Source organism: Hordeum vulgare, chromosome 5H (assembly GCF_904849725.1).
Source record: "Hordeum vulgare subsp. vulgare chromosome 5H, MorexV3_pseudomolecules_assembly, whole genome shotgun sequence".
NCBI classification, from domain to species: domain Eukaryota; kingdom Viridiplantae; phylum Streptophyta; class Magnoliopsida; order Poales; family Poaceae; genus Hordeum; species Hordeum vulgare.
In genome coordinates this window covers 491,882,006-491,909,492 of record NC_058522.1, presented here as the reverse complement: position 1 = coordinate 491,909,492, position 27,487 = coordinate 491,882,006, and the positions used below count along the sequence as shown (strand labels likewise).

At 42.7% G+C, this 27,487-nt stretch overlaps 2 protein-coding genes and 1 long non-coding RNA gene across 3 annotated transcripts; 2 read left to right on the top strand and 1 right to left on the bottom strand.

The window, feature by feature from the left end:
• The first annotated feature begins 378 nt into the window (after window positions 1–378).
• Window positions 379–2,639, top strand: LOC123399901 (proteasome subunit beta type-4-like). The gene is made up of 6 exons (XM_045094286.1): window positions 379–603; window positions 1,414–1,490; window positions 1,569–1,698; window positions 1,789–1,960; window positions 2,052–2,237; window positions 2,357–2,639. Exons 1-6 carry the CDS (start codon window positions 548–550, stop codon window positions 2,468–2,470), a joined length of 735 nt encoding a protein of 244 aa, XP_044950221.1. The 5' UTR covers window positions 379–547; the 3' UTR covers window positions 2,471–2,639.
• A 2,123-nt stretch (window positions 2,640–4,762) lies between these two features.
• Window positions 4,763–8,069, bottom strand: LOC123399903. The gene is made up of 2 exons (XR_006610448.1): window positions 7,341–8,069; window positions 4,763–6,435 (listed from the first exon to the last, which is right to left on the bottom strand). It is a non-coding gene; the product is annotated as an uncharacterized LOC123399903 (long non-coding RNA).
• A 1,340-nt stretch (window positions 8,070–9,409) lies between these two features.
• LOC123399900 (argininosuccinate lyase, chloroplastic-like) lies at window positions 9,410–16,762 on the top strand. Its single transcript, XM_045094285.1, has 10 exons — window positions 9,410–9,558; window positions 9,659–9,844; window positions 10,352–10,483; window positions 11,387–11,560; window positions 12,055–12,315; window positions 14,329–14,439; window positions 15,161–15,261; window positions 15,619–15,856; window positions 15,940–16,104; window positions 16,418–16,762. Exons 2-10 carry the CDS (start codon window positions 9,659–9,661, stop codon window positions 16,535–16,537), a joined length of 1,488 nt encoding a protein of 495 aa, XP_044950220.1. The 5' UTR covers window positions 9,410–9,558; the 3' UTR covers window positions 16,538–16,762.
• The last annotated feature ends 10,725 nt before the right edge of the window (window positions 16,763–27,487 follow it).

Sequence of the window (27,487 nt, the reverse complement as noted above, 5' to 3'; positions counted from 1 at the left end):
CGGCGGCGCGGTCGCGAGAGTGCAGGAGCGAGCGCAGGAGAGAGCTGGAGCGAGCGCGGGAGAGTCAGGAGAGAGCAGGAGCGAGCGCGGGAGAGTCGCGCGCGGGAGCCGGCGGAGCAAATAATGGGCGCGGGGTTGCGTTTCGGCCAGCGCGCTGAACTGAAAATGACGCGCGCGCCGTTTTTGCGCGCCCGCTGGAGCTGCCGCCGCGTTGCGCGTGCGCTAAAACTGTCTTTTTTACGACGCGGCGCTTGTATAGCGCGGCTGTTGGAGATGCTCTTAGGACGGAAGGCTCTGCCTGAGCGGTAAAACGTAAATAATAAAACCCGTTTTGTGGACAGAGTAGACGTACACCAGCCCGACCCAGCCGCCTGCTTCGACCCGCTCTGCAAGAAAGAAACGGAACACGCGCAGAAGGGGAACAGAGGCAGGCGCGACCGCACCACCAAGCCAGACCACCAGACCGAACCCCCGCCGGCGCCTTCCCCTGACGAGGCGAGCGAAGCCAACCCAGATCGAATCCCCGCCCTCCCTCCCTCCCGAATCCATGGACGGATCTCACTCCCACGCGGCCGGAGGCGGCGAGGGGACGCAGAGGACGCTGTAAGCAAACCCCTATTCCTCCGATCTAGAATGCCTTCTCTTCCGCGAAATTTCTTATGCAGTTGATTATAGCATGGATGGATGGATTCTCCGGCGTTGATCTACAAGCCTCTGGCTTAGCCTTCCTCAGCTCATGACTGACCCACCCAACCCGGCAGTTATAGCGCCTTGTGCATGTGTTTGTTTGTGGACTGTTGTGTTGCCTATCTGATTTATTTATTTTTTTACTTCCATGACAGAATGAATGATCTTATGTTGTTAATATAGAGGCCCCTCCTCTGTCTCAGCTTATAATTAGCCATTCCAGCAGTTATTATGCCTTTTGTAATTTCTCCAAGAACATAGTTATAGCAATCTTGTGCATGTTATCGATTTTTTTTCAAAATACCTTCAGTTCCCGAGTTTTTCCTGTAATGTGCAACTGCAACTTTATCGGTGGTGCTATTGTGTCCTTCAGTAAATGTAATGCCTTTTGCAGTTTGTCCAAGAAGGTTATAGCAATCTTGTACGACTATGTGCTATTATTTTTTCCAAAATACCTTCAGTGCCTGGGTTTTCCTTGCAATGTGCAACTACAACTTTATCGTGATGCTATTGTGTCTTTCAGTAAATTTAATGTCTTTTGTAATTTGTCCAAGAGGATGCTTATAGCAATCTTGTGTGTGTTACTATTCCCCCCCAAAATATCTTCAGTGCCCAGGCTTTCCTCTAATGTGCAACTGCAACTTCTTTCATGGTGCTATTGTATCTTTCAATAGATTTATTTGTATACGCCCATGGTTAACTCTCGATGCTGTATTACATCAACAGGAACCCCTATGTGACTGGTAACTCAGTGATTGCAATGAAATACAAGGATGGTGTGATCATGGCGTGTGACACTGGAGGTTAGTTAGCTGTCTCTTCTTCCGCACATGTGTAGTTTTTCCTGTGATATGTGACCCATTGTCTGATTTCTTATGCAGCCTCCTATGGGTCAACTCTGCGGTACAAGAGCGTGGAGCGTATCAAGGAGGTCGGTAAGCATAGTCTTATTGGAGGGAGTGGGGAGTTCAGTGATTTCCAGGAGATTTTGCGCTATCTGGATGAATTGACGTAGGTTATCTTACTGAATCGTTTGCCCGTGTATTCTTTCTCTCTGCTGTGTGAAATCCATGTGACATCCTCATCTCCCTTCCTTTTCAGTCTGAATGATCATATGTGGGATGATGGGAACTCATTGGGCCCCAAGGAAATCCACGCCTACCTGACACGAGTGATGTACAACCGGCGCAATAAGTTTGACCCCCTGTGGAACTCACTGGTGCTTGGTGGAGTGAAAAAGGGCCCAAAGGGTGATGAGAAATATCTTGGCATGGTATATTATTCATTCAAAGGAATAGTATTGTTCTTTCCACTGCTACTTGTTTGTCAGGATCTTATGTTGTGTCTAATTCCTGGTGTCTCAGGTAAACATGATTGGTACACACTTTGAGGAGAACCACATTGCCACTGGATTTGGGAATCATATGGCAATCCCAATACTTCGCGGTGAATGGCGCGAGGACATGACTTTTGAAGAAGCTGTCAAGCTGATTGAGAAATGTCTGCTGGTCCTGCTGTACCGTGACCGGTCATCCATCAACAAATTCCAGGTTAGAACTTGTCATTCTTAGTGAGCTCACTTAGCTCAGAAGCAGCTAGAAGAACACTAGGCGGATTTCTTCAGTCTGTAGCTGCTGAGTTGTTATAACATTTATGCTTTGGACAACAGATTGCCAAGATCACGACTGAGGGATCGACCATCTACCCGCCGTATGCCCTCAAGACCAACTGGGGCTTTGCCGCCTTTGAGAACCCGTCCAAGGGTGCTGTAGGAACATGGTAGACCTATGCTGCGGCCATGAGATAGGAAATGAAGCATATTCTCTGCTGCTGGAACAGTTTCAGCCCTTGTGTGAGCGTTTGATCTGAACATGACTCGAACTCTACATTTGCTCTGTATGGCATGTTATAATTTCATTTCAAGTCTTGTGAATGTTAAGGTGGATCATGTATGATGCTGCGTTTACTCTGCGTTAATCCTTAGTACCAGCCGAGGACCGATGGTGTCTGCTCCGAGTTTGTGCTCGCGTCCACATGTTACGGCTGCCTCTTTCTTAGTCGAAACATGTTCATTTTTTCTTCAAAGTAATTTGTTCACTTGGTCCTTTTGTGAAAGTGCATCTTGTCCCTAATGAGGGTTTGCATGATGTTACTTACACTGTTTTGAGTGATTAGACAGGCTATATTCTATTCGAGATTAAACGTAAAGTTGGTCAGTGACCCCCTAAGCAAAAAGACTTAAGAAGATGGCACGCCAATTTTCAATCGGTAATTTCTTGCTTTTATGTTGTAAGAGTAGTTATGTGGTATACTATAAACAGGGGATACAAAGTGGTGTGGAATCATCAACAAACCAAAGTAAGCCAAAACACCACACCCTATTAACAGAGTGGTCCTCTCTCGTTTTTTTTTTTGAGACTGAGTGGTCCTCTCTCGTGAGTATACCTGTGCATGTGTTAGGTTTTGGGCCGGGCCGAAAAAAGCCTGGTGCTGAAAACCCAAGCTCGACCTGGCCCGGCCATCAAGCCTAAATATTGGGCCCAATCCTGGCCGGAGCCCGACAAGGCCCGATGGCCCCGGTCCGACCGTGGCTTAAAATTAGTTTTCCATGGGCCCAAGCCCGCCCTGGCCCGGATGTGAAGCTCAATTTCCTGGCCTGAGCCTGGTCCAATGGCATGATTAGGCCCGGCCCGTTCTGGGATTTTTTTGGTCGGGCCGTTAGGGCCGGGCTGCCCATGGCTAGGTATACTCGTGAGCCTGAGACATGTCCTGGACCCTTCGGGTGGCCTTGAAGCAAACCTTCTGTTTACGCTCCTATTTGAGGCTAGCTGCGTCAAATTGGAGGCGAAACGCACAGGCGACGCTAGTTGACCTGTAAAACAAAACGATTGTGAGATGATTTTTCGGTGATTTACTGTGATACATATTCTTAAAATTTTCAAACTGGTTTTTTGTTGCTTGTTTTAACACAGAAACCTTTATATTTTTACATTTTAAGGGCTTTTATAAAAACAGAGATTTCAGACACTTTTTGAAAAGTATATAATATTTATGAAAAATGCGATTCATGTTAAAAAAATCGAATAATTTTTAAAATTACGGATATTTTCTAGATAGATTAATATAATTTTTTGAACTATTGGAAAAGAATGTTAATGACTTTTGAAACCACAAACTTTTTTGAGAAGTACAAATATTTTTGAAAAAATGAAACAATTTTCTACATTAAAATACTTAAATAAATTCGATCAATTTTTAAAACTATGGATACTTTCATGAAAGGTTAACTAATATTTGAAATTCCTGAACACTTTTTAAAATTGCAAATGGTTTTTAAAATCATGGAGATTTTTTGACATTGCCGAAAATGAGATCATTTTTCCAAAATTGGTGAACATTTTCTAAAAAACATGAATAGCCTTTAATAAGGAAACATTTTGATAAACCGAAAAAAAACTAAAGAATACCAGTGAAAGTAAACAACATGAAAAGGAAAAAACAAGACCTCAACCGGACCAGAACCTTTTGTATGGTTCCGAAAACCATGAAAACTGAAATGCAAAATGGTTAATGAGGCCTAGCCCATCAGTACGCATGTAGGGAGCGACAAACAGGAGTTGCTGCTCGGAACCTCGAAGGTGACCCGGAGGCATCCACGCAGAAACACTCCGCCGATGGCGTCGATGATGCTCCACTGCAGCGTTTACCCGACTGCATCGCAACTCAAGGGCGTTGGTGAAGCTCCAATTCAGCCACCGGTGAAGCTTCAATGCAGCACCACCCCGCTGCAGTGCAGCTCCGGGCTTGCCGGTGAAGCTCCATTACAACGCCAGTGAGGCTTCATTGTAGCTCCGGGCACTACATCACATCTCTGGCCGTCGTCAGTGAAGCTCCATTGGAGACGCTCGTGACACATCGTTGCAGCATCGGGCACCGTGATCGGCCGACGACCGATAGCTCCACTGCAACACTAGGGCTGGACCAAAAGCTCGTAGCTCGCGAGCTTAATGAGCACTCGATAGTTCGGCTCGTTAAGCTCGTGGCTCGCTTCTTAATGAACAGAGCCAATCATCGATTTCAGCTCGTTAAGCTTCACGAGTAGCTCGTTAAGCTCATTAGTAACAATACAACATATTTCAATCTTACATGCCAAAATTTACGTAGCACCTCATCCCATCTATTCAATCTAATCTATATAGGAAGTAACACACTTAGTGAATTATTTTTGTTGGCCCCATCTTTTCTTCTTGAAAACCACATCTACACATTTATCATATAGACTGTAACACACCAAAATTTGTTAACGAGCGCTCGCGAGTGCTCACGAGCTTAACGAGTTTAAAACGAGCCGAGCCGAGCAGGGTTTTCAGCTCGTTAATCCTAACGAGCTTAACGAGTTGAGCCTTAATGAGCACAAGCTTAACGAGCACGAGCTTAACGAGCCGAGTAGCTCGTTAATCCACCCCTATGCAACACTACCGCGCACATGCGGCTGCAACGACGACAGGGTGTTCTGGGCGACGTCGATGAAGCTCCATTGTAGCTGCCAATGAAGATCCCTTGTCGCATCGAGCTCCAAGCCACCGCGCGAGCGCTGCATCGCAGCACCGGGAGCCAGCGACAAGCGCTCCACTACAACAACGCCAAGCGCACGTGACATCGTTGTTTGACGTTACGAAGGTGATGAAGCACACGACGGGCAACGCGACGCAACTGCTGCGACCGAGATGCTAGCTGCGTGGAGATAACCCTACGAGGGATAAGCGGACGGTTGGCTCCAAACGACATGCGTCAATGAGGAGAGGCGGTTTACACAACGACAAAATCAATCGGTTGATTTATAATATTTTTCTAATTACTTCATTCGTTTCTAAATATAACTCTTTTAAGAGATTTCACTAGGGATCTACATACGGAGCAAAATAAATGAATCTACTCTAAAATGTGTTTCTAAATATAATACTCATGTTCTTTTGCTGTCAAAAAGGTTCCATAGTTTCAAGTAGAACCCATAGCACCATTTTCAAACAGCAACAGTTTCAGGTAGCAGTTTCAAACACTTCCATAAAATTAGCAGTTTCTATTTTTTAACTATTGTGTACCAGAAAATTAAAGTGGATATGTCTGCATAAGTATCATGTATTAAAATATGTTTTGAGAGGGATTTGTTCATTTTCAAAAGTAAGTTGGATGAGCTTAAAGCACGTACGTATTCACCAGTACAAGTTAAATATGCTTTTAAATATTTGAATACATGTTTTTTAGGGTACATAATCTTTTATTTCTAAACAACAATACGGAATATACTCATTTCTCTGTCTACAGTACAAGTTAAACCATCCCAACTCCATAGCAGTACTACTCCAAACAGAACTGGAATGATTTTTTTTATGGATTTTAGAAATTCGGCAGGTTGAGCATTTTTCTGTGATTTTCTTGACAGATCAAATATTAGAGTAAACTTGACTTGGCCTCATATTTTGGTATCTAAACTTGGTAGATCAAATCACCTAGGAAAGCTACGTGTGTGCAAGCTAGCTGGACAAGCACACAAGCAAACTGTATAGCAAAAAAGCTCTCTCTTTCTCTAAGTACAGGCAGCCCACGAGCAGTAGCAAGCAGAGCAATGGCGAGCAGCCAACAAACAGTATAAGCAGCAACAAAGCTAAGCTGTTTGTGGCGAGGCCGGACGGCACGGGGACGAACGACAGCGAATTCAGGACGGCACCAATGCTCTCCAGTTCAGAACTACAATTCGCAGAGAGATTTTTTGCATGAGATTTACTTTACTTTGTGAAAAGGTAGGGTGAAATAAAATGAAGCACCTCGGTGGAGCAACTTAAAAAATGTATCGACAAATCAGCACACATAAACAAACAAGATCGCCATTGAACTCTGAAAAAGATGGTGCAGGGCAGGACAATGGTGCAGGGCAGAATCAGCACACATAAACAAACAAGATCGCCATAGTTTCAAGTAGCAGTTTCAGGTAGCAGCATTTTCAAACAGCAACAGTTTCAGGTAGCAGTTTCAAACACTTCCATAGTTCCATAGTTTTCATTAGCAATACATTTTCAAACAGCAGCAGTTTCAGGTACCAGTTCCAGGTAAACACCAACATTTTCATTTGCAATAGTTTCAGGTAGCAGTTTCAAACACTTCCATAGTTCCATAGTTTTCATTAGCAATACATTTTCAAACAGCAGCAGTTTCAGGTACCAGTTCCAGGTAAACAACAACATTTTCATTTGCAATAGTTTCAGGTAGCAGTTTCAAACACTTCCATAGTTCCATAGTTTTCATTAGCAATACATTTTCAAACAGCAGCAGTTTCAGGTACCAGTTCCAGGTAAACACCAACATTTTCATTTGCAATAGTTTCAGGTAGCAGTTTCAAACACTTCCATAGTTCCATAGTTTTCATTAGCAATACATTTTCAAACAGCAGCAGTTTCAGGTACCAGTTCCAGGTAAACACCAACATTTTCATTTGCAATAGTTTCAGGTAGCAATTTCAAACACTTCCATAGTTCCATAGTTTTCATTAGCAATACATTTTCAAACAGCAGCAGTTTCAGGTACCAGTTCCAGGTAAACACCAACATTTTCATTTGCAATAGTTTCAGGTAAACAGCAGCAGCAGTTTCAGGTACCTTCTTCAGGTGCAGAGCGGCACTAGCTCCATCAGAGGAGCGGCAACTCCAACAGAAGAGCAGCAGCAGCAGCTCAGACATAGGAGACCGTGGGGAGGAGAAGCAGCAGCTCCGGCGGGCGGCGGGGGAGCAGAGGTAGAGCGGCAACTCTAGCAGAGGAGCAGCAGCAGCTCAGACACACGAGACCATGGGGAGGAGGAGCAGCAGCTCCGGCGGGTGGCGGGGGAGCAGAGGGAGAGCGGCAACTCCAGCAGAGGAGCAGCAACAGCTCAGACACAGGAGACCGTGGGGAGGAGCAGCAGCACCTCCGGCGGACGGCGGGGGAGTAGAGGGAGAGCGGCAACTCCAGCAGAGGAGCCGCAATAGCACAGGTTCCGGCTGGGGAAGGATGCACGGGAGCCAGAGGAGGAAGTGGAGGAAGGTTCCGACGCCGACAGGAGCTCGAGGATGACGCCGGCAGGTAACCTCAGCGGGAAGGGATCCGGCGGCGCAAATCTAGGCTGTGGCGACGGAGGAGGTAATTGGCGGCGGCGGCAACAGATCTGGTGGCGGTGGCAACAGATCCAGCAGCGGAGGCAACAGGGAGGTAAATCGCTGGGTGGCGCCGGCCGGCGATGCACAGGCGAGGCTGGGTGAAGAAGACACGGGCGGAGGTGCTTGTTTGAGAGAGTTTTGTAAATATGAGGGGGATTTCGCAAAATGACCAATGAACTACACGCTCGACATTAATTTCGGGACAGAGGGAGTATATCTAGGGCTGGGCGTTCGGCTAATGTGGTTAATACGGTTCGGTTTATTCAGTGTTTTATAATTTCGGTTTTGTTGAAATGGCCACCGAAATAATCATACATAAATTAGCAACCGAACCATATTAACCAAAATATATCGGTTTGGTTTATTTGGTTAACCGAAAAACCGAAATACATGAACCTATCAAAGCTGGGACGTATAACAAATAGTGAACAAAGTCTCACGTAGGAACGTATAAAAAATAGTCTCGCTTATGTAGCAGCAAAAGAAAATAGCATAATTCTTATTTTCTCACACACAAGTGAAGGGAAATCAAATGAAAGGCTGTGAAATAGATGTCTGGTGATAGAAACGTGAAAAAATGGGACTTCATCACACGAACATGGCTTCAAGCTCTCGGATCTACAGTACTACTTTCATGGCTCCATACGACAAGCTTGCCGGAAACAAACATCTGAGGATTTTGTACAATAAATTTGTCAGCACACCTCAGTTGCAACTACATGAAAAAGATGTATATTTTTGAACCTCATAAGTTGTAACTAGTAGGTAGTAAAGTTAGTAAGGAACCGCACCATATTTAGGAAGTAGAATCCTTGACGATGGTTGAATTAACCTTATTGGCTTGTATTCAGGTTTGGGAGATTATAACTTGAAGAAGTCAGCGTAGTCTTGTGCGCGGATGGCTTACCATGTGTGCTGTCTGTCAAGCGCCGACTTGCCGGAGCCAGCTCGCCGAGAGTTGATCGCGCACCTAGGGTTGGAAAGAGACGGCGCCGCCTGATGAAAGGATGGAGGGATGGGACTGGGAGATGGCTAGGTACGGGCATGTGAACGCGGTATACCGTATACATTAGGTAAATCAACAGAGGTGTTGGGCCGACAAATGGGCTGTAGAACTGACAACACCTAATCACATACGCAGAACCGTGTACGTCCGACGGCACGCTATGGTTAGACTTCAGATTGGCGGCCTACAAATCACCGACGCCTGACTGTACAAATAATATGGTTTATTCGGTGATTACGGTTTCTGGCCGAAGCAAACCGATGTTGCACCGAAACACCGAATAGTAATAGAAATAGCCACCGAACCGAAAAACAATACACCGAATAAACATGCAAATCGGTTAAATCGGTTCGGTTCGGTTTGGTTTTTCGGTTTTCGGTTTCACAGTGCCCACCCCTAAGTATATCCCTATGTATTTCACTAATGAAACATTTAAAAAGACTTATATTTAAAAACATTTCATGCATACCCCACATCGTATAGTTACTTGAGTAAAGACGATGCAGGACACCAAGTCACCAACCATCGTACCAAAATCGATTCCGGAAATCTTGGATCGATCACTACTTGGGAAAATAAGGGTTTGTGCCGAGCCCGCTCGCCGTCGTCCCCACTTCCGCCGAGGTCGCTCTCTCCGACTCGATCTCCCCCAAATCGTCGTCGTGCTGCCGTGCGGAGGTCGTGTTCGTATTCCCTTCCCGAGCTGCTGTTCACGCCGAATCCCAAATTCCTGCTCAAATCGTGTGACCCCTCCTTCGATTTGTCGTCCTTATTGCAGATGGCGGCGTTTACCGCAAAGGGGTCGCTGCGGGGGTACTGCTTCACGGCGGCCGGCCTCTCCAGGCAGAACCCTCCTCCAAAGAACAGCTTATGCGACCACCTTGTGCCGTCGCGGAGCAGTGCTGTTCCGGCGATGGCCTGGAGCATGGGCTGCGACACAAGGCAGGTGAAGCTGAAGGCCCAGGTAAAGAGTAAAACCGCAGATGCGTGGCAGAATTTGGGAGATTTAATTCTTCAATCTTGCATTGATTCCGCCAGCTTTGGATGGTTTTGGATCAGGGCTTGGTCACAAAATCAGAACAGTAGCACGCCCATCTTAAACTGTAGTACATGACATTTACTTCCTCGGTCCCAAAGTAAGTCTCGCTGATTTAATGTAAAGTTAGTAAACAATTAATACTAAATCACGACACTTATTTTGGACGTAAAGTTGTACACCACAGCTCATATGTCAGATGATCTCTCTGTACTTATTACACCTATTAACGGGCTATATGCATTACAGTATTTCTTAGGGGGGGAGGAGGTAGCTTTTGCTACTACTTTTCGGGATTTCTCATGGTATATATATATATATATATCGTGCTTAGTGGATATATGGATACATATCTCTCTCTGCAAGGGTCCATAAGATCTTTGAAACTCAATGTTACAACATATTTCTTAACATAATTATAACATTGTCTTGAAGGTGCCTAAGTGGGTTCTGCCAAACGATGATTATCTCTATGATGATCATGCATTACAGATCGACACAATTGGTTCCACCAGTCCAGATGTTTACATCGATCTTCTCAACTTGACACGTTATCGGGATCCAGTGGTACTTTCCATCATCCCATGTATCTATCCAAGTATCTTTTCACTTTGAGTCTTACATTTGCCTATGGTCCAAAGAAAAGACCTGCAATGATTGTTGCTCCAAAGTGTGTCATCATGTCAAGTGTGGTTTATCTACGAGGTACATAAATTAGAAAAGATTAGGCATTTCTGGAGTAGCATTTATGTTAATATACCATTGATTTATATATACACATAAAGGAGCATTTTCAGTTATGCCATATTGGTAAGGATATTTATTCAGTCTGACTGAGACATGCTGAAGATGAAATCTTGCCATACCGTCGGTAATCTGTTTTCCTGGCTGTGTACACCATTTGGAAACCTGTTCCAGGCTGGCAGCTTCTTTGATATTTCTAGTTGTCTACTTGATAGCTTGAGGGGTTCGAATTCCTCAGATTGTGCATGCACTTCTGCTTTGTTGGTTGGTGCCTTTAGGACTGCTGCATTGTGTTAGCTAGCAGCAAGGACTTGAAGTTACAAGGGTTTTGCTAGTTTTCCTGTATTTGATCATCATTTGCACATATAGCATATATGTTTAGTAGCTGCAGCAATAATTCAATATCTTGTAAAGTCACAATTAGTTGTCTACATGTCCTCGTTGCTTCATGTATAGTTATCACAAATTCACAGTTGTAAAAAAATTCATGGTTGCTATTTAGTTTACTGATATCAGAACCTATATGTTTTTTAAACATGGATATGCTTGCTAATTTATTGTGCCAAGGAGGTATTATGCCAAATAAGTCTTCTTTGTCTCCCTTAGCAAAAGAAACTGGCAAATTCGTCTGATATTTCTCAGGTCTAACATACACCAGGCGTTTCATATTTTGTTTTCATTAAAGTGACAAGTCAACTGACTAGTACTGGTTCATAACATTTCAAGCTAGGGAGAACAAAGCCGGAGCTAACATATCAGCACAAGCGACGCCTGGAGGTTGATGAAAAGCGCTCGAGAGATCTTGTAGATGGCCTGGTTGAGTACATCTCATCGGATAGAGAGAACTACAGATACGCCATAATGTCCATCAAAGAGAATGCTAATATGATTACGGAGGAGGTACTCCTTCTATCTCTTGCTCTCCAGAGTCCTGGCAGTATCCATGGATGTACCACCGTAGACATGAAAACGTGCAACTTTTTTACTCGATTTTTACAAAAGTGGACGCAGATTCGTTAGACAGTTATTAAGCAGAAAACCTTTGTTGCAATTTATTTCAGTGGTGTGATCTATTGCTTAGGTAACTGACCAAGAAGGTAAAAGTAAAACAGAACTGAAAAATCACTGTGGAAGATACGTGAAACTGACAGCCGTTGATAGTTATGGTTGCGTACTTTGAGTTGGAATATTTAGACATTCAAGTGTGCACTGGGACAATATCAGAACCATGCGGATGTTACAAACTTTTATCTTGTTTTATGGCATGAGTATAAACTAAATCTTTTGGATCAAATACTACATTCTTTATGCTATCAGTGCCACTATTTTTTGGCGCAATCAGTGATTATAGTTATGTAATTGTGTTTGTATTGACAATATGGAACCTTTTGCAGGGTTTTATTTCCTCTTATGCCCGAGATGAAATTTTAGAAGGTCTTGAAAGGATAGAAAAGGACTTTGAAGAGGGAAAATTTTACTGGAGAAACAATAAAGATATCCGGTCTAACATTGTTGAAGCACTCATTGACATAGTTGAAGGGCCTGCAAAAAGGCTGGATGCAGTAATAAGCCGTTACGCTCAAATGCTTACATTCCTCCAAATATGGTGTCATGACTCCATTGATAAATTTATTGCCCAGATAAACGAACTCCAGGTTGATTCATGCTCATGGTCTATTCTTGCTAAACTGTGTTGCGTTGTTTTATCAGATAACATCACGCCTTTAACTATATGCACACTTAGGTAAGTGGTTACAACATGCACATTGAAGGGGCTCCTGTTTGACATGAGAAAAATTTGCTGCCACCTAACAGTTATTGATGAAAGTCACATGCATGTTTGTTATCCTCTTAACATTTACGAGTACCTTTGAAAATATACGCATCGTTCTACACAATGTACTACATTTTCCATTTCTTTTCCTGACACTGCAACGGCGGGCTTACGCCGGCCTGAACAATATATTGAGTAACCAGCAACAACTACAAGTGAAGTTGGGCTAAATTTCTATTTCACCTTTTTTTTTCACATCATTTTTTTACAATGTCCTAAATTCTCCGTTTCACAGTGTTAGCCATTGTATCTGGGACACTGACACGATAGATGAGTGAGTGCCATATTCAGTGTAGTGCAAACTAGCCACTTGTACAGGAAGTAAATCAGAATAGATATGGCTTACCCATGACTTACGGATAGTTTTTTACTTCTTATATTATTGATAGTTTAAATTGTAAAAGAAACATGTTTTTGGTCTTTTTACGCGTCAACGGCAGGCTTACGCCGGCCTAAACTTAGAGGGTGCTTGGATACGTTTTAGTCCCATGACTAAAAGTAATGAGACTAAAACTTACTAGTCTCACCCATGCTTGGATTCAAATACTAAAGAGACTAAAATCAAGTTAATGAGCATTTATTATCCTCCAAACCCTCCAATCCAGAACTTGCCGGAGGAGTTAAATGAGGAGAGAGAGGACTAATGCACATTTTAGTAGGGGTAACCCTGACTAAAAGATTTTAGCCTCAAGACTAGTTTTAGCCTCTCTTTAGTCAGGGGTGCTTGGAACTTTAGCCTCTTAAAAAGACTAGTTTTAGTCTCTTGGATCCAAGCACCCTCTTATATTACCACAAAAATATCACCTACAAGTAGTACCTAGAGTTAATTACAAGGGGGGTGCGTGGGAGGAAAAACAAAAAAGACAAAAGTGAAAAGTCTACAATACCGCAGCCAGGTGAAACAACATGGAGGCCCAGTCGCAAGAAGATTATGCTTCTCAATGTTTTGACATCGGTTCGACCAAAGAATTAAGTCGTCCGCCGCTGCATGCATAGCAATGGAGTGATTATCATTAGTTACATCCTGGAACATTTTTGCGTTTCAGCGCTTCCAAATGTTCCAAAGAATAGCCATGACCAATGTAGAGCGGGTTTCGTTGAACAAAGTCCCTTGCCAAAGGTGAGAGAGGTTGTTTGGCCTGTCCACTTAAAGATGGTGAGTTTGCTCCTAAAGAGGCCGGAGAAGGCGCCAACTGAACAGGAGGTGGTCAATGCTCTCGCACCTCCCACACAGAGGGCAAGCATCCGATGTTGCAATCGATCTGCAGATACGACACTCATTGGTGTAGATGCGATCTTTGTTGGCGAGCCAGACGAACATTCTGCATTTGTTAGGGGCATAATTGTTCCAGATAGTATTAGCTAGAGGATCCGTGGGTCTTGAAGCCCAAATTGCCTTGTATGCCGTGCTGTTGGTGTCTTGGTGATAGGCCTGTTGGTTTGCATGCTTATTCTTTTGTCCGCAACCTGCTCATTCATGTTTACAGAAGCTAATAAAGTGTGCATACTAGTCAGTTCGCAATTAGCCGCGTTTGAAAGTCTAGGAGGGAGATCCTGGTTCAGGCCCCCGGGTCAGCAAGCACCCGGGCAACTGAGGCAGATTGTCTGTCAGAATGGGAGTATAAAGAAGGGAAAAGCTAAGCGAGGGTGGTATTAGCGTTAGGAACCCAAAAGATCTCTTACCAGAACGAGGTCGTGGTCCCGTTACCGATGTTTACCTTGTTGATGAAACGGAAGAAAGTTAAGCCTTCGAGAATGTTGCGCCAGTTTTTGTTCGGTTTTAATTACAATAATGTTTTTTGATCCAACTTTTACATTATCTATGTTATTATAGGTTGAGCTTGTTTTGCTAGCGATAAGGAACGAGGGATTGGTCCTACCTTGCATCGCTAGGAATGCAAAATGTATTCTACTTGGCGATCTGGTATTATCAAAAGTTGAACAGGTATCATCTAGAAGGACATACACTCATATTGTATTAGACAACATTCTTTGATTAGGACATATTATATGATCTTATGGCTCTCCTCTTTTATCATCCATGCAAAGCCATATACGACAATATGTTTTTGTTCCCTCTGTTTTCACTTAAACCAAGAAACATCATGGAATGAGCATTTCACCCCATTCATGAGCCCACTTATTGCCTTGGGATCATGTGTGTTATAGTCATAGTAGTGAATGACAAGGAAATTACTAAAAGGGACGATGGAAAAAAACGACCATCACAGAGTGACATTTAGGAATAGAGGGAATATTCTAAAACTCCTTTAACTATGCTAGTACCACTGCCAGCTTCTAGCAGACATATCCATGTTTGTAAGCTAGTCTTCTGCATCTTTTAAGTATGTTATATATATCTAGCAAAGGAACCTTGCAGTTTCACATTAGAATAAATTATACTATAAAGCTGCATGTATCACAGATTTAGTAGAAAGCTTTACTAAATCAGTGACAATTAATATGAATCGGAGGGAGTACTAAGTTTGTGGCATTTACATACAACTATGTAATAAACCGTCCAACAATATAAGATGTTTTTGCGAGCTTGTTTAGCTTGCAGAAACGTCGTATATTGTGGGACGGAGGGAGTACATAAATTATCGAATGTCAATATCTCTCATGTTAAGAATTTTTATCTGATAACTTGTAATTGGTGTGAACAGCTAGAAAATGATGTCTCTCGGCTTGTTAGCTGCAAAAACAAGATGGGCTCTACAGTACAAACTTCTTTCCCTTCTGGCTGCACCAATGATTCTATGAACAGGTTTGATTAAAAAATCCTGGCTTTTGCATTATTTGTTTGGATCCATCACTTTCTCTCTTTCTGATAAAGTGTTGGGCATACTACCGCTTGCCTGTGCTGCAAAAACGTTTCTCTGTAACTGACTGATCATCTTTCCTTTATCCTCTAAATTGAGGCCTCGTCTTTGAAATAAATAATTCAGCATTCCCTTCTATTTTTTTTATGCATTCAGTTAAAATCAATGTATGTAATGCGGAAATTATACTTGTTTTAGCTTATATGTATTAGCTTTTAAAGACTCATTAAAATTATTTTTTAACTGATATGTTGTAGCTATTATATTAGCTTAATTCAACTTTTGTTTTGGATTTTTTTCAGCTTATCTAAGGGTGATTTGCATCACATATGCAATTCTATTTTGGAATTTGGAAATCTGATCATTGGTGACATCGCGCACGATGTTAAAGATCTTGAACGTGACCTGCATTCATGGATGCTGCTGTTGACAAAAAATGATGAAGTGAACGAAAGTTTATTGCTTATGTTGAGGCACAAGATTGATCTAGATATTTATAATGTCAGAAAAAGCTATGGCTCTATCTACAATGCTGATGCGGTATAGTTTCTTAAACTTGCTATCAGATTTTTATATGTATCTTGTTAGGTCCTGCAACTGATAGAAGGAATTTCATTGAGCAGGATAGCAGCAAGCGGTTTTTGAAAGCCTATAAAGTGGTTCCACAAATGATCAGAGCAGCTAGAGAGTTTGTAAAACACACATGTTTTAATCACGAAAAGATCCAGAGCCTTCCACCTAGGCATTTTCTTGGTGCTCCAAAGCTTGCAGGATTCCGTGCAGCCAAGGTATACACACCGGTTCCAAACTTAAGTCACAGAACATCTTTGTTATGTGCCATTTTCATATTTTTCAAGCTAGACAAGAACAATGAGCTCTGAAGGTATCTAACTGAAAAACCTCTAACATGGTGTTAAATATTTATTGATAGAATCTTGAATATATGCTAAATACCATCGTTCTCTTGTGAGGTGCTTAACATTATGAACGTGGATTTCATTATTGCTTTGGTTCTACTTGCTCCGTATCAAACTATCAATTTAAACACGGTTTGCTTTTTACCGTTGACATAATTTCTCGCACTTCTTTTTTTCGGAACAGGATCTGGAGCAAGGAGCTGGTGCTGCTCCGAAGCAAGATTTCAAATTTCACAGTGACCATACAGCGGGGAAGCTCCTCGACTGGCTTAGACGTCTTCATCAATCTGGGGAGAAAAGCTAGCTAAACGTACATACAAGTGCAGTTCAGTGTTAGATAGTTATGGTCTGTTGATTATTTGAGAAGTCCTAAATAGAATTCTACTCATAGGCAGGATTTTCTAGTCTATCAAGAATTGCTATTTCAAAGGAATGCAAGAATTAATTAATTTAGTACCAATACATTTGGATAAGTAAGTGGTGTTCTTTCCTTGCAAAGAATGGAAGTTAGAGAAACATTTTTGATAAAGGGTGGTTTTCTCAGCTCAAAATGAAGCATCAAGGAGGATATAAAACAATGAGCGCACACTCGGCCTCTCAAAACTAATATGCACACAACCAATATCAACGCACACACAAAAAATAATCACACCCGACCGAAACTCTGCCTCCTAGGTGGAGTAAAAAGAAAAAAAACTCCAAAGCGATCAAAACAATGATCAACAAGCTACATCAGCAACCATATTCGCACCATTTTTTTTACATCACAAGTACTATTGGGGAACGTTGCATGGGAAACAAAGAATTTCCTACACGCACCCAAGATCTATCTATGGAGGTGTATAGCTACGAGAGGAGGAGGGGGTGGGGGGGGGGGGTGCATCTACATACCTTTGTAGATCGCTAAGCGGAAGTGTTAAGAAATGTGGTTGATGTAGTCAAACTTCTTAGCGATCCAATCACGACCCGCCTCGATCTCACGCAGAACGAACGACACCTTCGCATTTAGCACACATACGGCTCGACGACTTCTCCACTACCTCGATCCAGCAAGCGTAGGTGGAGTAGTAGTTGAGTTCTTGGCAGCATGACGACGTGGTGACGGTGATGATGGTGCGATCTCGGCAGGGCTTCGTCAAGCGCTACCGTGACGCGACGGAGGAGAAGAACTACGAGAGAGAGAGAGAGAGAGGGCGCCGCCAAGAACTTGTGTGTTGGTTGCCTTCCTTCCTCTCATATATATAGGGGGAGGGTGGAGGTGTGGCCGCCCTAGGGTTTCCCCTAGGGTTATGGCGGTGGCCAAGGGGCTGCCTTGGCCCCCCAAGGAGAGACGGTGGCGGCCACCCTTGGGCCATCCCAAGCCCTTGGCTGCATGGGCCTTTGGTGAAAGGGGCAGGTAGTCCACCAAGGGCTAGTGCGCCACCTCTCTCAGCCCATGGGGCCCTCCGGGGCTGGTGGGCCCCCGAAACAATTCCGACAACTCCGTCACAAAACTGGTAAGTCCCGAAATTTTTCCGGAACTCGAATACTAACTTTGCATATATCAATCTTTACCTCCGGACCATTCCGAAGCTCGACGTCATGTCCGGGATCTCATTCGAGACTCCGCATAACCTTCGGTTATCAACATAGGCAACTCAGCAATACTATCTCATCATTAAACTTTAAGCACGCGGACCATGCGGGTTCGAGAACTACGCAGACATGACTAAGACACCTCTACGGTCAATAACCAATAGCGGGACTTGGATTCCCATATTGGTTCCTACATATTCCATGAAGATCTTTATCGTTCAAACCACGATGCCAATGATTCAATCAATCCCGCATGCAGTTCCCTTTGTCCAGCGGTATGTTACTTGCCCGAGATTTCATCGTCGGTATCCCCATACCTAGTTCAATCTCGTTATCGGAAAGTCTCTTTACTCATTTCGTAATACGAGATCCCATGACTAACTCCTTAGTCACATTGCTTGCAAGCTTCTTGTGATACCGTATTACTGAGTGAGCCCAGAGATACCTCTCCATCATACGGAGTGAGAAATCCCAGTCTCGATCCATGCCAACCCAACAGACACCCTCGGAGATACCTGTAGAGCATATTTATAATCACCCAGTTATGTTGTGACGTTTGATACACACAAGGTAATCCTCGGTGTCAGGGAGTTGCATGATGTCATGGTCTTAGGAATAGATACTTGACATGCAAAAAGCAATACCAATAAAGTTAACGATGACATGCTATGCTTATGTTGGGTCTTGTCCATCACACCATTCTCCTAAGGATGCGATCCCGTTATCAAATGACAACTCATGTCTATGGCTAGGAAATCTTAACCATCTTCGATCAACGAGCTAGTCTAGTAGAGGCTTACTAGGAGCACAGTGTTGCATATGTATCCACACATGTATCTGAGTTTCCAATCAATACAATTATATCATGGATAATAAATGATTATCATGAACAAGGAAATATGATAATAACCACTTTATTATTGCCTCTAAGGCATATTTCCAACACTCTCTCACTTGCTCTAGAGTCAATAATCTAGTATCACAAGGTAATGAATCTAACACCCATAGAGTTCTGGTGTTGACCATGTTTTGCTCGTGAGAGAGGTTTAGTCAACAGTTGTGCAACATTCAGATCCGCATGTACTTTGCAAATGTGTATGCCCTCCTCCTTGATATAATCGCGGATGGAATTGAAGCGATGCTTTATGTGTCTCGTCCTCTTGTGAAACCTGGGTAACATGGCTAGAGAAATGGCACCAGTGTTGTCAGAAAAGAGGGTCATTGGATCCAGTGCACTGGGCATAACTCCAAGATCCATCATGAACTACTTCATCCAGACACCTTCCTTTGCTGCTTCCTAAGAAGCTATATACTCTGCTTCAGATGTAGAATGTGCTACCACGCTTTGCTTGGAACTACACCAGCTGACTACTCAAGCATTGATGAATAAATACATATCCGGATTGAGATTTAGAGTCATTGAGATCTGTGTCAAAGCTAGCATCAACGTAACCCTTTACGATGAGCTCTTGATCACCTGGATAAGCGAGAAACATATCCTTAGTCCTCTTGAGGTACTTAAGGATGTTCTTGACTCATGTCTAGTGTTCCACTCCTAGATCACTTTGAAACCTTCCGGCCATACTTATGGCAAGGCTGATGGTAGGCTGCCGATGCGTGGCCGGAGATGGTTGGCTGCTGCTAGGTTGGATCTGGCGATGATATGGGAGAGGGAGAGAGAGAGAGAGGCGACGACGTGTGTTTTGTGGAGAAAGAGGGTCGGGACAGGAGAGTGAGCCACGGGCTGCTAGGGTTTGGGTTGGCTTCCTCGGAGTGGAGTGAGAGACGTTGGATCCATCGAGTATGGATGGCTCAGATTGGATATAGTGGGGTGATCCGTAGGAAGAGTTCTCATTGATTCGGAACATCTGCAATTTAAAATACTAGTTTCCAAGTGTTAAAAATAAGGAGATTTTGTTAACCAGCTATTAAAAATATTGTGCAAAATGGCATCACTAAATTTTTCACTCAACTTAGACCACATTTTATGGATGATCACCGAGTTGTATGCATTTCCGATCTTTCTAGGTATTTTTGGCCATTTAGACAAAATTTCGTCGATTCAGTTGGAAGTGGGTCAAATTTGAACTACACCTGCATCATAGCTTGCTCTTTATTTTTTCCAAAAATATTTTTAGGTATATAAGTATCTATTTAATCATAGAAACATGAAAAACTTTGCAAGATTCCACCCCTAGCTACGAGCGGTCATGCCGAGTGTTTTGACCGCGTTTTGAAACATGCATGAAAAATTCAAAAAACATCAAAACATTGGTAAACCTTCGCATTATGTCATTATATGTGACCAATTTACGAGGAAAAATAAAAAACTTGTAACACGACAATTATTTTTAAAAACTCTTCTCAAAAATGAGCTATCATCTGTGAAGGTTCATGACTTTTAAGTCAAATGATCAATCTTGTGGCCACATTCATGACATAGTTTGTTTAAATGATATAATATTATACACAAGGGTGCATATTTAAATGACAAACAATGTTTCCTAAGAAAGTTTTCATTTTCTTTGGACAAAAAAATTCATTTTCCATTTATCGAGTGTCCAAGATAAGTTTTTTGTGAAGGGCCTACCAAATATTTGTTGCAAAATTGGACCAAAATAATTTTCTAAAATACTAGGATGTATTTCATGTACAATTGATTAAATGGTTGGGTGTTAAAAGTTTTTATCCACCTCTAGTGAAAAAGACAAATTTTCACTCATTCAGCTCAAAGCGGGTCAAATTTGAACTGCAACTGCCTTATAGTTTGCTCTTTATTTTTGCCAAAAATCATTTATAGGTACACAAGTGTCTATTTAATCAGAGAAACACAATTTTTTTTTCCAATATCCAATCACTAGCTACGAACGGTCATGCCCGCCGTTTTGACCGCGTTTTGAAATGGACATGAAAAATTCAAAAAAATCAAAAGAATGGAAAACCTTCCCATTGTGTCATTATATATGACAAAGTTACCAGGTAAAATAATAAACTTGTAATATGGTAATTATTTTTAAAAAATGTTTTTAGAAATGAACTATCATGTGTGAAGATTGATGGCTTTCAAGCCAAATGATCAATCTTATGTCAACATTCATGGCATAGTTTGTTCAAATGATCTCATATTGTGCAAAAGGGTGCGTATTGGAATGGCAAAGAATGCTTACTAAGGAAGTTTTCATTTTCTTTGGACGGAAAATTCATTTTCCATTTTTCGTGTACCCAAAATGAGTTTTTTTTTGTGAATGACCTACCATATATTTGTTGCAAAGTTGGACCAAATATTTTTTATAAAATACTAGGACATATTTAATGTACAATTGACAAAATGGTTGGTCCTAGAATCTTTTATTCACCTCTCGTGGAAAAGACAAATTTATGTCGATTCAGTTGGAAGCGAGTTAAATTTGAACTGCAGCTGCATTATAGTTTGCTCTTTATTTTTCTCAAAAATCATTTATAGGTACACAAGTATCTATTTTATTAGAGAAACACAAAAAAAAATTCAAGAATCAACCACTAGCTAGGAACGGTCATACCCACCTTTTTGACTGTATTTTGAAATGGGCATGAAAAAAAATGGAAAACCTTCACATTGTGTCATTATATGTGACAAAGTTACCAGGTAAAATAATAAACTTGTAATATGACAATTATTTTTAAAAAATGTTCTTAGAAATGAGCTATCATGTGTGAAGATCCATGACTTTCAAACCAAATGATCAATCTTATGTCCACATTCATGACATAGTTTGTTAAAATAATCTCATATTGTGCAAAAGGGTGCGTATTGGAATGGCAAACAATGTTGACTAAGGAAGTTTTCATTTTCTTTGGACGGGAAATTCATTTTCCATTTTTCGAGTACCCAAAATGAGTTTTTTTTGTGAAGGACCTACCATATATTTGTTGCAAAATTGGACCAAATAATTTTTATAAAATACTAGGCCATATTTAATGTATAATTGACAAAATGATTGGGTGTTAAAAGCTTTTATCCAGCTCTCGTAAAAAAGACAAATTTATGTCGATTCAATTGGAAGCGGGTTAAATTTGAACTGCAGATGCATTATAGTTTGCTCTTTATTTTCCCAAAAATCATTTATAGGTACATAAGTATATATTTAATCATAAATACATGGTGTGGTGGCGAGACATCGAGGTTTCGATGGTGGTCGAGGACCCCAACTCCAGAGCATGTAAACTGGCATGCGAGCTGCGTGGTCACTGCCTGACCGTGGTGTTGCCACACGTTCTGGGTGGACTAGGCGTGTCTGGTGTGTTGGACACTCCCTCTGTTGGTGTTAGGAAGAAGAATACAATAGAAGAATCTCACGAGGAGACTGAACTAAGTTCAAACATGAATTACCAGCCAAGTGTTTGATTAGCGGTGCAGGAAATGCACATAAACAATGGGCCTCAATTTTGGCTGAGGATGATCATCTACTAAGGAGACTCTCTTGGATGTTCTTTAGCTCAAATGGATGAACCTAGGTGGAACTTGCTTTGCAAAGTACCACACCGTGCAGAAATATGGATGTTGAAGTTGGGATCAAATGAACAAATGGATTGAGCTGAAATTTAGTGGATGATGTTAGTTTGTACATATGAAGGCACTGTAAAACATTTATACCATTTGGACATGCCAAAGTGACACTTCCTTCACAATGTGCCAATCTGGATAGAAAATGGTAATTGAAACTGGGCTCGCATAGATGATTGGGTTGAGCTGCAACTTGGAGGATGATGATAATTTGGGCACATTAAGTCACTGTAAAAATTTCATAAAGTTTGGATAAATAAAAATTGTACTTCCTTCACAATGCTCTGTACTGAACAGAACATTGCGAAAAATATTGAGGGAAACTGGCTAAACTAAATGAGCTAAAGTTTGGTGGAGGGAGGTTCTATGGTCAGTTTCATGCCATGGTAAATTTTCATCAACTATAAAGCAATATAAAATGTAGTTGCTTTATAAACTGAAAATATTACCAGAAACAAAGATTGGATGACGAGCTCACATCAATTGTTAGATGGGACTCAATTTATGTGGAGAGCTATGGTTTGGGCATATAGAAGATGTGGCAAAAATTCAACTCATTAGAATATTTCCAGCTAGTACTTCCTTCACAAAGATGTTAGCTGAACACAAACTTTGGAAATTTTTTGAGAAAGATTTACTAGGCAAATGGATACGAAAGTTTTCACGAGGAAATAATTCGGATAGGCAAGAGTGCCCAAAAAATTTGAGGGCAATCAAAAAAATAGAAATAGCACTTTCTTCACAAAGTGCTATTCGGAACAGAATAGGAAAATGAATATTGTTGAACTATTTTCGAACTATGGAAGGAAGGGTTTTTACATATTTGAGGAATATATGATCCAAAGTATTTATGAGAATTTTGGTAGAATTTTTGGAATGACGGAATAGTAGGTTGCTTCACAAACTAGGGCAAAAAATGACACATGGACATGACACGTAGACAAAACTGATGATGTGGCACCTAGTCATAGCTATGACAATCTATGTTGGTCGTAATTAGCTACAAATTAGGCAGCGGACCAGGGCTATCCGCTTTACGACCATTTCTAGTAAGGAAGTTACGACCTTTCTGATGAAAATGGTCGTTAGTTTTTAGGGTTAGGACCCCTCTGAACATCTTATGACCAATTGGTCTCAAATGGTCGTAGATTGTAACGACTAAGATGCAGTCCTTTCCGATCTGGGGATCGAGGCCCCGAATTGGAAAGAAGCGCATCTAAGCGTTTCGCAAACATGGTAACATAGCACATACATAAATAATAGAGGAATGAAAATAAGGGATTCAACTGTCATCTCATTAATATATCAGAGTACATCACGCATACAAACAAGGTAGTTCCGCTACGGACTACAAAACAGGAGAAATGAGTATGCTACCCTGCCTGTTGGCCCATGATCACGACCACGCCTCAATCTTGTGGATAGTTCACGTACAGGCGGTCTCTCTCCTCATCGTACTGCCACGCCACCTGCGTGCCGTCGGGATCACCTGTCTCGGGGGTACCTGAACCTGTAGGTGTTGTGACAGAATCTGTGAGCCACGGGGACTCAGCAATCTATGACCTCGGTGCCAGAACTAGTCAAGTTATTAGGTTGGAAAAGGTGGAGTATTTAGGTTGCAGCATCCTAAGCTTTATATGGTGGCTAGCTTACGTAGAACATGAGTTGAAGGTGGTCTATACTAGCGATCGATGAATAGATGATCACTAAGTGATCCTGAACACCTACCTACGTCAATCATAACCCCACCGTGTGTTGGAAATATGCCCTAGAGGCAATAATAAAATGGTTATTATCATATTTCCTTGTTCATGATAATCGTCTATTGTTCATGCTATAATTGTATTAACACGAAACAGTAATACATGTGTGAATAAATAGATCACAATGTGTCCCTAGCAAGCCTCTAGTTGGCTAGCTCGTTAGTCAATAGATGATCATGGTTTCCTGGTCATAGGCATTAGATGTCATTGATAACGGGATCACATCATTGGGAGAATGATGTGATGGACAAGACCCAATCCTAAGCATGGCACTAGATCGTATTGTTCGTATGTTAAAGCTTTTCTAATGTCAAGTGTCTTTTCCTTCGACCGTGAGATTGTGCAACTCCCAGATACCGTAGGAGTGCTTTGGGTGTATCAAACGTCATAACATAACTGGGTGACTATAAAGGTGCACAACAGGTACCTCCGAAAGTGTCTGTTGGGTTGGTACAAATCGAGATCGGGATTTGTCACTCCGCGTGACGGAGAGGTATCTCTGGGCCCACTCGGTAGAACATCATCATGAGCTCAATGTGACTAAGGAGTTAGTCACACGATGATGTGCTACGGAATGAGTAAAGAGACTTACCAGTAACGAGATTGAACAAGGTATAGGTATACCGACGATCGAATCTCGGGCAAGTTCTATACCGACACACAAAGGGAATTTTATACGGGATTGATTGAATCCTTGACATCGTGGTTCATCCGATGAGATCATCGTGGAGCAAGTGGGAGCCACCATGGGTATCCATACCCCGCTGATGGTTATTGGCCGGAGAGGTGTCTCGGTCATGTCTGCTTGTCTCCCGAACCCGTAGGGTCTACACACTTAAGGTTCGATGACGCTAGGGTTATAGGGAATTGTAATACGAGGTTACCGAAAGTTGTTCGGAGTCCCGGATGAGATCTCGAACGTCACAAGGAGCTCCGGAATGGTCCGAAGGTAAAAATTGATATATAGGATGGATGGTTTTGGACACCGGAAATATTTCGGGCGTCATCGGTAATGTATCGGGACCACCGGGACCACCGGAAATGGTCCCGGGGCTCCACCGGGAGGGGCCACCAGCCCCAAGACGTAGCATGGGCCAAAAGAGGGAGGGCAACCTTCCCAAAGTGGGCTGGTGCGCCTCCCACAAGGAGGCCCAAGGCGCAGGAGGTGGAGAGGGGGGAAACCCTAGGCGCTGGTGGGCCTAAGGCCCACCTAGGGGTGCGCCACCCCCTCCCCCTGCCCTGGCCGCCGCACCTCTCATCTGGGGGGGGGGGGGATGCTGCACCACCTAAGGTGGGAAACATAGGGGTGGCACCCCTCTCCTCTCCTCCTATATATAGTGGGGGTTTTGGGGCTGTTTGACACAGTTTTCCATCTCCCTCGGCGCAGCCCTGCCCCCCTTCTTCCTCCTCTCCCACGGTGCTTGGCGAAGCCCTGCCGGGAGACCTCGTCTCTCCATCGACACCACGTCGTGGTGCTGCCAGAGATCTTCCCCAACCTCTCCCTCCTTCTTGCTGGATCAAGGTGCGGGAGACGTCACCGGGCTGCACGTGTGTTGAACGCGGAGGTGTCGTGGTTCGGCACTAGATCGGAATCACACCGCAATCTGAATCGCCGCGAGTACGACTCCATCAACCGTGTTCTAGCAACGCTTCCGCTTAGCGATCTTCAAAGGTATGAAGATGCACTCACCCCTCTCTCATTGCTGGTCTCTCCATAGGAAGATCTGAATATGGCGTAGGAAAATTTTGAATTTATGCTACGTTACCCAACAGTGGCATCCGAGCCAGGTTTTCTATGCGTAGATTATATGCACGAGTAGAACACAAAAGGTTGTGGGCGATGATTTGTCAATTGCTTGCCGCTACTAGTCTTATTCTTTTGCGGCGGTATTGTGGGATGAAGCGACCCGGACCGACATTACACGTACGCTTACGTGAGACTGGTTCCACCGACAGACATGCACACCGTGCATAAAGGTGGCTAGCGGGTGTCTGTCTCTCCTACTCTAGTCGGATTGGATTTGATGAAAAGGATCCTTATGAAGGGTAAATAGCTTTGGCATATCATCGTTGTGGCTGTCACGTAGGTAAGAAAGCGTTCTTGCTAGAAACCCAAATCAGCCACGTAAAACTTGCAACAACAATTAGAGGACGTCTAACTTGTTTTTGTAGGGTTTGACATGTGATGTGATATGGCCAAAGTTGTGATGTTGCATGTATGATGTATAAGATGATCATGTTATTTTAATAGGTTTCACGACTTGCATGTCGATGAGTATGACAACTGGCAGGAGCCATAGGAGTTGTCTTAATTTATTGTATGAGATGCAACACCATATGCTTACTACTTTTACTTCATTGCTAACGGTTAGCTATAGTAGTAGTGATAGTAGTAGTTGGTGTGACGACTTCACGGAGACACGATGATGGAGATCATGATGACGGAGATCATGGTGTCACGCCGGTGACAATGATGAACATGTGATGCCTGAAGATGGAGATCGAAAGAGCAAAGATGATAATGGCCATATGATGTCACTATATGATTGCATTGTGATGTTTATCATGTTTTTCATCTTATTGCTTAGAACGACGGTAGCATAATAAGATGATCCCTCTTAAAATTTCGAGAACATATTCCCCTAAGTGTTCACCGTTGCAAAGGATCGTTTTCTCGAAGCACCACGTGATGATCGGGTGTGATAGATTCTAACGTTCGCATACAACGGGTGTAAGCCAGATTTACACACGCGAAACACCTAGGTTGACTCGACGAGCTTAGCTTGTACAGACATGACCTCGAATACAAGAGACCGAAAGGTCGAACATGAGTCGTATGGTTGAATACGATCAGCATGAAGTTGCTCACCATGGTGACTAGTCCGTCTCACGTGATGATCGGACACGGGTTAGTCAACATGGATCATGTATCACTTGGATGACTAGAGGGATGTCGATTTAAGTGGGAGTTCATACTTAATTTGATTAAATGAACTTAATTGTCATGAACTTAGTCTAAAAGTTGTCTTTATAATATTGTAGATGGCCAACGTCAACCTCAATTTCAACGCATTCCTAGAGAAAAACAAGCTGAAAGATGATGGTAGCAACTATGCGGACTGGGTTCGCAACTTGAAGCTCATCCTTGAAGCATCTAAAAAGGATTATGTCCTTGATGCATCGCTAGGTGACCCTCCCGCTCCTACAGAAGCCCAGGACATTCTGAACGTCTAGCAAACGTGGAGTGATGACTACTCTCTGGTTAGGTGTGGCATGTTATACAGTTTGGAAACGGGGCTCCAAAGGCGTTTTGAGCAACACGGTGCATATGAGATGTTCCAAGAGGTGAAACTAGTTTTTCAATCTCATGCCC

Coding starts and splice junctions, on each gene's coding strand:
- LOC123399900 (XM_045094285.1), top strand. CDS start 9,659: ATGGCGGCGTTTACCGCAAAGGGGTCGCTGCGGGGGTACTGCTTCACG. Junction 9,845..10,351: donor AGGTGAAGCTGAAGGCCCAG/GTAAAGAGTAAA, acceptor ATTGTCTTGAAG/GTGCCTAAGTGGGTTCTGCC. Junction 12,316..14,328: donor CCCAGATAAACGAACTCCAG/GTTGATTCATGC, acceptor ATGTTATTATAG/GTTGAGCTTGTTTTGCTAGC.
- LOC123399901 (XM_045094286.1), top strand. CDS start 548: ATGGACGGATCTCACTCCCACGCGGCCGGAGGCGGCGAGGGGACGCAG. Junction 1,491..1,568: donor CATGGCGTGTGACACTGGAG/GTTAGTTAGCTG, acceptor TTTCTTATGCAG/CCTCCTATGGGTCAACTCTG. Junction 1,699..1,788: donor CGCTATCTGGATGAATTGAC/GTAGGTTATCTT, acceptor CTTCCTTTTCAG/TCTGAATGATCATATGTGGG.